Consider the following 11280-nt stretch of genomic DNA (forward strand, 5'->3'; position numbering starts at 1 on the left):
GAAAGAAACACTGGGCTTGGCGTGGGCTTTTGAAACCTCAGAACCTACCCCCCCCCCCCCAGTAACACAAGGCCTCCCATGAGGCCACAACTTCTAATCCTTTCAAATAGTGCCACTCCCTAGTGACTAAGCATTCAAATGTATGAGCCTATGGAGACCATTTTTATTCAAACCACATACTTTCAATATGATTGAAAGTAGTCAAAGTTTAGTGTCGTTGTAGGCTCATGCCTTTAATCTCAGCCCTTGAAGCCAGCCTGGTCTTCAGAGCAGACATCCAACACTACACAGAGAAGCCCTGTCTCAAAATCAAAATAATAATAATATAATAAACACTGAAAAACTTGATGAGGTGGCTTATACCTATAATCTAGCACTTGGGAGAGTGAGATGGGAGAGTTACCATGAGTTTTAAGCCAGTCTGAGGTATGTAGTGAGTTCTAGGTCATACCTGTATCAAAAAGAAAAAAAATAAGATGCAGATATTTAAAGATTTGACTTGAGGAAGGACAGAACTGTTTTTAGATATTGGATTAATAGTCACTAATAATTTGGAAGAATCTTAAGGAGCATAGACGCTTAGAGGGAAAAGGTAATTTTACTTGACTGCATAGACCTGTGGAAATGAGTCTTAAGCAGGGTTCAAACTTTCGACTACACTAAGTTGAGTGGTATAAACTAAAGAATGGACAAACTAGGAATGTTCAAAGGTCATGATTATTTAAGAGTGGAAGCATTTTATCTCAGTCTGGAGGCTCAGGTCCCTCTTTAACAGCTGAAGCAAAGATAAAGCTGGAAATTATTCATTAATTGTTTTATATAGAAGAAACGTTGAAAGCTATATATGCAAATACTGATTGTTCTAATTTCTTAAGGCTTGCTATTACAAAGTACTGTAGACTTGGTGGCTTAAACCGCAGAAATTAATTTTTAACAGTTCTAGAGACTGTGTAAAATAAAGGTGACAGCAAAGTTGAATTTTTTTCCTGAGGTCTGTCCCCTTGACTTGCAGAAATGTTTTCACATATTTTCTTCTCTGCAAGCTTCCTCTGTTGTCATGTTGTTTTTTCTTGGTGCTCTTGACCTCATTGAACCTTAATTACCTCTGTAAAGGCTTTGTTTCTCACTAAGGGCTTCACATAAATTTTGGGGGAATGCTTTTCTCCAGTGTAGTGATTATTAGGTTTTATGAAAGTGGAGAGATGGCTATGAGGTTAAAAATGTAGTTAAAAACAACGAATACTAGCTGAAATTTCATTACTATTTAAGAAAAGTACAGAAAAATACAGTGGATAAAATGTTACCATTCCGCCTTCAGGCTTGTTTTTAATGATGTAGGCCTGCTTAAACCCCAGCCAGATAATGAGTCTCTGGAAGTTCTCTCTCTCTCTCTCTCTCTCTCTCTCTCTCTCTCTCTCTCTCTGTTTTTCGAGACGGGTTTCTTTGTGTAGCCTTGGCTGTCCTGGAACTCTCTCTCTGTAAAATAGGCTGGCCTTAAACTCAGAGATCCACCTGCCTCTGCCTCCTGAGTGCTGGGATCAAAAGTGTGGGCCACTACCACCCACCACCCACCATCCATCCATCTTTCTTTCTTTCTTTCTTTCTTTCTTTCTTTCTTTCTTTCTTTCTTTCTTTCTTTCTTTCTTTCTCTCTCTCTCTCTCTCTCTCTCTCTCTCTTTCTTCCCTCCCTCCCTCCCTCCCTCCCTCCCTCCCTCTTTCTTAAGTTGTATATATTTTGACAAGGTTTCTTTTGTGTAACCATGGCTGTCTTAGACTTACTCTATAGACCATACTGGCCAGGAACTCAAGATCCACCTGCTTTTGTCTCTCCGGTGCTGGGACAATTAAGTATGCTCTACTACACACAGCTATTTTTTATTTTAGTGTATGGGTGTTTTGCTAGTATGTATGTCTGGCAAGTATGTCTGTGTTTGGTGCCACATAGATTACAAGAAAGTATCAGATTCCGTGGAACTGGAAAGTCGTTAGCTTCTATGTGGGGACTGGGCATCAAATCCAGCAAACAAGTGCTCTTAGCCTCGGAGCCCCAGTATCCTGAAGTTTTATATGCCATTGTTTTTTTTTTTGTTTTGTTTTGTTTTGTTTTTTTGCTGCTTGTTGGTTTGTTTGCATTAAAGCTCGTAAATACTGCTTCAGATGATGAGCTGTTAAATATTTTTTAAATGTGATACCTTTAATTTTGGGTTGGGAGGTCCCTAAGGGTCTTCATATATATTGTCTTTTTAGCTATTTCCCATAGAATACCTTCTGTCTATCTTTTTTAAGGGGAACTAGATATACACTTTTTATATTGCTTAAGTGGGCATTTTGCCCTGTTGTGACACACTGAAAGAAATATTACTGATCAAATATGTGTTTATGTATTTTTTAGTCTGAAATGGTTGTAACAAATAATCTACTGGATCTGCCACCTCCTTCCCCTCCAAAACCAAAAACCATTGTTTTACCTCCCAACTGGAAGACAGCCCGAGATCCTGAAGGGAAGATCTATTACTACCATGTAATCACAAGGTAAGACGTTTTGCTGGGCACCCCACATCTGGTTTTACTTGGTCAGTTACGCTGCCAGCCTGAAGTCTCATAATTATTGGCCTCTCGCTGACCTAAAGGACTGCTGAATTTCTAGAATGTCTATGTGGGTGAGCAGAGAACTAGTGCCAGGTCACATGTGTTTGAAGGATAGGTGTGCTCATGGTTAGTCTAAGTTGGTGTTCCTCAGGAATCATCCACCTTGTTTTTGTTTTGTTTTGCTTTTTAGACTCTTATCTCATTGGCATTTGAGGCTATCTGATCAGGCTATGTTGGATGTCATCAGTTACCACCTGTCGCGCACACACACAGGGATTATAAGCATGTCACCAGGCCCAGCTTTTTTATGTGGCTTCTTGGGATTGAATTCAGGATCTCTTGCTGATGCACTGAACACATTGCTAACTGAGCTGTCTGGAAGTGTTGAGATGGATTCATGTTGCTCAGAGTGGCCTTTAATGCCTAATCCTGCCTCTCAAGTGCTGGGATTTTAAATATGCACTGCCATGCCCAGCTTCAGAATCATGTCTGAAATCGCATGACAGATTTTAGACTTTGCCCTTTCAAAGTATGGTTTGATATGTCCACCCATTGCATTTATTTAGAAGTATTGTGCATATGTGCATGTGTGCATATGCATGTATGTGTATATCAGGGCAGCTTGGAGGAGTTATTTCTCTTCTACAGAGTGTGTCTCCAGGTCTCAAGTCTTTAGGCTTGGTAGCAAGTGCCTTTTAAAAGTGCTGAGCCATTTAATCAGCCCCTTTGGTGCATGGTGTGTGTTTTTTTGTTTGTTTGTTTTGCTTTGCTCTGCTTTGTAAGACAGGCTTTTAAGCTCTGGCTGACCTGAAATTCACTATATAGACTAAAAGTGACCTTGAATTTACCAAGATCTCTCCCAGAGAGATGACAGGTGTGTACCACTAGGGCAGTTAAGAGAATACTTACTATTCTTTCAGAGAATCTAGGCTTCCCAGAACCCATATCAGGTGACTACAACCATTTATAACTCTAGGTCCAGGGAATCTGACATCCAATTTCTGGCCTCTGTGGCCACCAATACTCATACTCTCTCTGTCTCTGCCTCTCTCACTCTAAAAATTAAAACAAAGAAAACAAGTTATAGCTTGGCTGTGGTGACACACACCTTTAATCTTAGCAATTGGGAAGCAGAGGCATCTCTGAGTTAAAGCCAGCTTGCTGTAAAGAAACCCTATCTCAAAAAACAATAACAACAACAAAACATTTTAGTTTCCACAGTAAAATTTACAGATGCTTATGCTTTATTATTACAATAGAAATGCTGTTGTTACGCAGTTTCATAGATTGCATGTAAGCCTGGTTTCATATGAATCTAAAATGTATTTTATCAAATGCCTTGAATGTTGCCAACTAAAGATTAGTGTAGTAGGAACACAAAATATAACTGCCAGAAAAATACTAGCTCTTTTGAGGCTTTTTGTTAATTTTTTTGGCTTACTTTGTGTGTGTGTGAGAGAGTGAGAGAAAGCACAGAGGCAGGAAATATATGTAGAGATCAGAAGAAAAATTTTGGGAGTTTGTTGCTACCATACACTTTTTAAAAATGTATCATATGGGTGTCATGCCTGCATGTACGTGCATCGCTTGCATGCGTGGTGCTGCAGGTGTCAGAAGTGGGCATTAGAGCCCCTCGATTGTTGTTTTTAAACAAAGTCTTAATCGATTTTTACCAATAAAGACCCAGGAGTCAGATGCTAAGGTGAAAGCCTGCTAGCTCAGAGAGACAGAAGAAGCATCCAGCTATCCTTCCTACTCAGCTGATGTTCCAGAAGGAGAAAAAACTCTTTGTATTCAGCTCATGTCCCAGAAGGAAAAAAACTCTTCTACTTCTCTCTCTCTTTTTTTTTCTTAATAAATAAATAAAACAAAAGAAAAACATGCTGTTGAGATGATCTAGCAGATAAAGGCACTTGCCACCAAGTCTGATAACCTGAGTTTGAGCTCTGAGATCCACGTATGATAAAATGAATTCAAAGACTTCCAGAAGTTGCCCTCTGAATTTCACATGTGCACCATGACATGAAAATCCTTCCTCTCCTCCATGAATAAATATAATTTTTAAATATTGGGATTGGAGAGAAGGCTCAGTGACTGCTTTTTCAGAGGACCCATTTTGAGTCCTAGCATTCACATGATGGCTCACAAATGTCCATAACTTTAGTTCCAGGGGATCCAACACCGTTCTGCTTCTATAGGCACCAGCTATGCATGTGGTACACAGACATACATGCAAGCAAAATACCCATGTACATAAAATAATAATAAACTAAGGGACTGGGGAAGATGGCTCAACAGTTAAGAACACTTACTTATCTTCCAGAGGACCAGAGTTCAATTCCCAGCACCCATGACAGGTTGCTTACAGGCTACTTGTAACTCACAGCTCCAGGGAATTCAGCTTCTTTTGGCTTCTGTGGGCACCCACACTGTTGTGCACATACCCACACACAGACATACACACAAAACTTAAAATAATTCTAAAAAAAATTTTTTTGAGCTGTGTGGCGCTGGCACTTGCCTTAATCTCAGTGCTCAGTAGGCAGAGGAAGGTGGATCTCTGTAGGTTCGATGCAAGCCTGGTCTGCAGAGTGAGTTCAAGGACAACCAAGGCTATATATACAGAGAGACCTTGTCTCTAAAAACCAAAAAATAAAAAATAAAAAATAATTGATTGTTGTGGCATGTGTCTGAAAGCTCAGCATTCAGGAGTTAGAGGCAGAAAGATGAGGGATTTAATTAAGGGTGTCCTTAATTCTAGCCTAGGTTATGTATTTCCTTGTTTGTTTTGGAAACAACTCTAATCAATGAGTAAACATGGCAGAGCCCTTTTTATAACTAGTTGAGGGCATTTTTAGCAGAGAACACAATTTTTAAAGTTTTTCTCAGCTTTCAGTCCTTCAAGGTTTAGAACTACAAGCATGATCAAGTACACAGTAGGTGTACAGTATATTTTACAGTATATTTGCCCAGGATATATTTAGTGCGCTGAACCAATTAAGAAGCAAACAAGATTTTTATTTTTTTTTTTATTTTTTATTTTTTTACTGTTGTCAGTAATTAGCCAGCATTATCACATAATTGCCTTCAAACATTCTTGTAATGGATGGATTCAAATAATCCACCAAACATAAAAAGTTTGGGATTAAATAATGTTATGAATATATCTCTAGGCTAGAGTCATTGCTGACCATCATTACCATCAGACTTATTCTGTGCCCTGTTGCTTTTTTTTTTTTTTAACTCTGTGGCAGGTTTTCTGTTTTCTATCCATGACAGCTTAGCTGTTCTTACCCTCTTCTAGGCAGACTCAGTGGGATCCTCCTACTTGGGAAAGCCCAGGAGATGATGCCAGCCTTGAGCATGAAGCTGAGATGGACTTGGGAACCCCAACATATGATGAAAACCCCATGAAGGTGAGTGTAATGTTTTTATGTGTCCTGGCCATTTGACCATCTATGTCCTTTCATTTAGTAAGGTCAGTAGCCATACAGTTTTGGATTTTTTTCTCTTTGGAAAAAATATGTCAGTTTTTGTGTCAAAGGAGAGACTGAAGTCAAAGAGAAAGAACAAATATTTTCACACATGCAAGGACTTATATGCATGTTGGCTTTTTATTCCTATAAGGAATATATTTAGAAGGGTTTTGTATATGTAAATAGACCAGTTATAAAAATGTTTTGTAGCACTAATAACAGAAGACTAAAGGAAAAAACTAGGGTCGTCATGACAGTTTTAGTTCACAGTCTTTTATAACTTCTTTTAGTGTATTCTTTTTTTCCTGATAGTGAGCTGTATGGATGGTTTCTTTTTACTTGTGCTTGGTTGGTTATTTGGCTTTGGGGATTTTTGTTTTGTTTTGTTTGTTACTTTGAGGCATAAACTATATAGCCCAAACTATCCTCCAAATAGTAATCTGGCTGCCTCAGTGTTCGGATTACAAGCATGTGCCGACATTCTGCTTGTTTTGACTCTTTAAATTGAATACTATATTATGGACATTGTAGTTTTAAGATTGGTTAGATCTGGAATGAACTTAAACTGGTTATGTTAAAATTCACCAAGGGGGTCATGGAGTTGGTAGAGTGGATAAAGTAAAAGAAAAAAAGAAACCCTATAAAACCATGGCATGTGTGGTATGCCCATATTCACACACACATCATACACACAGGTAAATAATGGATGGATGAGTGGATCTCAACAAAGGAGCCAGAAGTGGTGGTAGTTCATTCATTAAATAGGAGGATTGCAAATTTGAAGCCGGCCTTATCGATACGGCAAGATCCGACAACAGCTAGTGAGGTGGCTTAGCAGGTGAAGGAGCTTACTTCTAGGCAGCTGACCTGTGTTGTCCTGTGGCTTCCACATGCATGCAGTGGCATATGTGCCCCCCCCCAACACACACAAAATAACAACAATATAAGAGCTGTCTGATTCTCAAGGAATCAGAAGATTCCTTGTTAAGCAGAAGATAATTTGTATGGAAATACTAGAAGAAAATTAAACAGGAAAGATTTTATTCTTCATTTCTTCCTCTGACAAAATACTGAGATTAGAGGTGGTGTAAATATAAAACAAGTACTTGCTGGTTAAATTAATGTTTATTCTTATTTATAAGACAATTTATTTCTAAGAATGAGTTACTTAAGTCGGAAGTCATTTTGTTTGTTTTAAAACCTGTGGATTTTAGGTTTTTTGTTTTTTTCCTTAAGGACATAAGAACCACTTAAAGTTATTAAGGATGGGTGGGAAAGGAAAGAAGAAAGAAAAAGAATCAAGAATGAAAGACATGTATGGATGGATCTGTATCTTCTTTTATATTTCATTAACTTTTCTAGGAAGTGTTTTGAAGTCTTCACTGTGCGTTTGACAGGCATCTCACATATCACCTGGCTGGCCTGGAACTTTCAGTGCTCCCTGTGCCTGTGCCTCCCACCTGCTTTATGAGCATGAACCATGAACTTAATTTCTGATTTGTTAGGTATTTTCCATGTGAACCAAAGCTTTGAGAGGGCCTCAGTACAGAGGATCCTGAGATCTAAAACTTTCTGAGCCACTCCTAACATTTACAATATGTCACAGCAGATGGTCACCTTGCTCCTGGACCACATTCCTATGATTACTTACAGTAATACTTACTTTTTCTGGGAGTGTAAGAACTTAGCTTACATTTTACTTGCTTCTGTCCATTATGCTTTCCCATTTACCTTTGCATATGTTCATGAATCCCAAAATACATGAGTACATTTCATTTTAAAGTCTATTAATGGTGGTGTCTAACTGGGGTTAGGATTCAGGTTGGGGCTAAAAGGGACATACCTCATTAGTGGTACGGGTATTTAGCATGTACTAGTGTAAACTTACTTCTTTGCACTATATCTTACAATAACAACAAAGTCTGATAAAATGTTAAAAACGGGGCTAGAGCGATGGCTCAGAGGTTAGGAGCACTGATTGCTCTTGCAGAGGTCCTGAGTTCAATTCCCAGCAACCACATGGTGGCTCACAACTGTCTATAATGAGATCTGGTGCCCTCTTTTGATATACAGGTGTACATGCAGACAGAACATTGTGTACGTAATAAATAAATAAATCTTTAAAAAAGTGTTAAAAAGATTTAAAGCTCTTATTTAGGGAGGTCCTATCTTTAATCCCCTATTTAGCATTTTCATTACTTCATTCTTTGGAGTAGAATTCTATTTTCATTTGTATTCTGTTTTGGTTTGTTTGTTTGAGACAGGGTTTCTTTCTCTGTGTTGTTCTGGCTGTCCTGGAACTCACTCTGTAGACCAGGCTGGCCTCAAACTCAGAGATCTACCTGTCTCTGCTGGGATCAAAGGTGTGTGCCACCATGCCTGATTGGAATCATCTCCTTTCCTTCCTTCCTCCCCTCCCTTTCCCTCTCCTCCCCTCCCGTACTTCTGTGGAGCTCTGGCTGTCCTGGAACTCTGTAGACCAGGCTGCCCTCAACTCACAAAGATCCACCTGCCCCTGCCTCCCAAGTGCTGGGATTACAGGCATGCAGCACCCCCCCTCCCCCGGCTTGGAATCATTTTCTTTATCCTAAAGGAAGTCATATACTTTTAAAAAATACTGACTAGGTTGGGCTGGGCATGACATGCTTTTAATGGCAGCACTGGGGAGGCAGGCCAATCTATGAGTTCATGAGTTCAAGGTCATCCTGGTCTATAAAGTGAGTTCTAGGACAGCCAGGATCACATAGAAAAACCCCTGTCTTTAAACAAACAAAAAATATACCGAGTAACTTTAGTTCTATTTTGGTACAGCAAAATTGAGCAGTTGATCAAACAGAAAAAAAAATGAGATTCTAGTGTTCTCATATTCCTCTACCATGTATAAACTTCTCCTTGTATCAACATCTGGTCCCAGAGAGCTATGCATTTTGGGCTTCTCTTTCTTTTAATGGTTTGGTGTATATTTCACTTTGGTATTGAAATACTCCATTGTCTTGAGTGTACCACTGCTTACCAAGTTGCTGCTGAAGGACATCTTAACTTGTTTCCAGGTTTTGTTATTATGATTAAAACTACTGAAAACACATTTGTGTAGGTTCTAGGGTGGATATGGTTTTTAGTTTCTTTGGGCAGACATCAGAGAACATAATTGCTGAATTACATGGTAGGAATATATTGAGCTTTCTAGGATACTTTGAGACTCTTATTTGAAGGGTATTGTCACTGGATATAGGAATCTGTTCTGTTCTATTCGATTTATATGGAAGTTTTGCATGCCTTTATGTCTGTGCACCACAAGGCCAAAAGAAGGTGTCAGATCTACCTGGGACTGGCGTTACAGATGATTGTCACCTGCCATATGAGGAATGAAACCCAGGTTCTCTGCAAGAGCAGTCAGCGCTTCTAGCCAGTGAGCACTATATTCCTATGTAGGGATAGTTATATCCCTAGTCCCTGGATATAGAATTCTAAATTGTTACTTTTTCCTACTTTTCAACTCTCTCTCCCCTCCCCCTTCCTCTTCTTCTTCTCCCTTTCCCTCCTCCCCTCCCTCCTTCCTTTGAGAAAGGGTCTTTATAGTCCTGCCTGTCCTGGTACTCGCTCTGTAGGGCAAGCCGACATCCACCTGCCTCTGCTCTCGGAGTGCTGGGATTACAGGTGTGTGCCATTGCATCCAGCTTTATTATTTCTTTTCTAATTGATTTTCAACAATTTTATTGCTACATACTGTCCTTAGGTTTTCTTTGTGTTTAACTTTCTTGTGGTTGTTTGCACTCTTCTGAACCTGTATTGATAATTTTCATCAAAGCTGTAAGTATCTTAGCCGTTGTTTTTTCAAATGTGTTTTTTGTACCATGTCCTTTTTCCTGCACCTCTCCCTTGTATGCATGTTGCTAGACTGATGGATTTTTCATGGCCTCTGAATATCTTACTTTCTCTCTTTCCCCTTAGTTCTTTTCTCCTTGTAATTCAGTTTGTATATTCCTATTGTCTTCTCTTTAAAGATTACTGATGCTGCTATTTTTTTTTTAATTTATTTTATGTCAATTGGTGTTTTGCCTGCATGCATATCTGTGGGTGTCAGATCTTGGAGTTACAGATAGTTGTGAGCTGCCATATGAGTGCTGGGAATTGAACTCCAGTTCTCTGGAAGAGCAGTCAGTGCTTTTAACTGATGAGCCATCTCTCTAGCCCCATGATGCTGCTATAAGCTAAATTCATCCAGTGACTTTTAAAATTTTAAGTATGCTTCAGTTATAAAAGTTTGCTTCTGTTTTGTTTTGAGATAGGGTATATCTCTGTAGCCCTGGCTGTCTTGAAACTTCCTATGTAGTCCAGACTGGTCTTGAGTTCACAGAGATCTGCCTACTTCTACCTCCTTGGGTGCTGAAATTAAAGATGTGCACCACCACACCCAGCTCTCTTTGACCCGTCATCTTTACCTTTTCTTGCATTGCTAATATAAAATCCAGATGAAAGCCTCCTGGGTTTCATTAACTGCTTTGTTTAGTTAGGCATAGTACATGAAAAGGCAAGTGCTCTTTGATCTCTTAGCCCTTCTTTCCCAGAAGTATAGGCAAAGATTTGGGGTGCTGGTCAGTCTTTAGACCCCCTTTCGGACCATGATCTCTTTAAGCAGGCCCAAGTCTAGAATCTACTTGAATTGTCCTTATCATTTTACAGTTGTGGTCATCTACCTAGTATATTTGTAGACAGGAGAAGGGTATTTATGAGTAAAGTCTTCATTCCTTACGTTCCATTTTTTATTTCCTTGTGTCATTTTGATTATAAGCCCTTCAGAGCCATACATTGCACCGTTGTAACAAGGTTTGTCAATTCACAAACATTGTGTGATACATAGAGATAGAAAGAGAACTGAATCTGGGTCTTCATCATCTGAAAGTTCTGCTTAGAAAGCTACTATAGTGGAAATTCATGCCAAGTGCTTTGAGGGGCTCAGGTATCATCTCTTATGAGAGATATCACATGAACGGTGATTTTATTGGAATAGTTAAGAACTGAGCTTTTGGGAAGTGGTATTGCTCCCCTTTAATTCCACCACTCTTGAGAGGCAGAGGAAAAAGGATCTTTGTGAGTTTGAGACCAGCCTGGTATACACAGAGTTCCAGAACAGTCAAGGGTACACAGAGAAATCCTGTCTCAGAAAAAAGGAAGGAAGGAAGGAAGGAAGGAAGGAAGGAAGGAAGGAAGGAAG

At 39.3% G+C, this 11280-nt stretch overlaps 1 protein-coding gene across 1 annotated transcript in view; it reads left to right on the forward strand.

Moving 5' to 3' along the window:
- Positions 1-11280, forward strand: part of Setd2 (SET domain containing 2, histone lysine methyltransferase) — a 77660-nt gene that overhangs the window by 56839 nt on the left and 9541 nt on the right. Inside the window, exons 15-16 of the mRNA XM_055601590.1 lie at positions 2393-2532; positions 5894-6005. Of these exons, the coding sequence (XP_055457565.1) occupies positions 2393-2532; positions 5894-6005 (252 nt within the window). The remainder of the gene's footprint in view (positions 1-2392; positions 2533-5893; positions 6006-11280) is intronic.

The sequence above is a fragment of the Psammomys obesus genome, unplaced genomic scaffold (genome assembly GCF_907164565.1).
Source record: "Psammomys obesus unplaced genomic scaffold, mPsaObe1.curated_primary_1811, whole genome shotgun sequence".
NCBI lineage: Eukaryota > Metazoa > Chordata > Mammalia > Rodentia > Muridae > Psammomys > Psammomys obesus.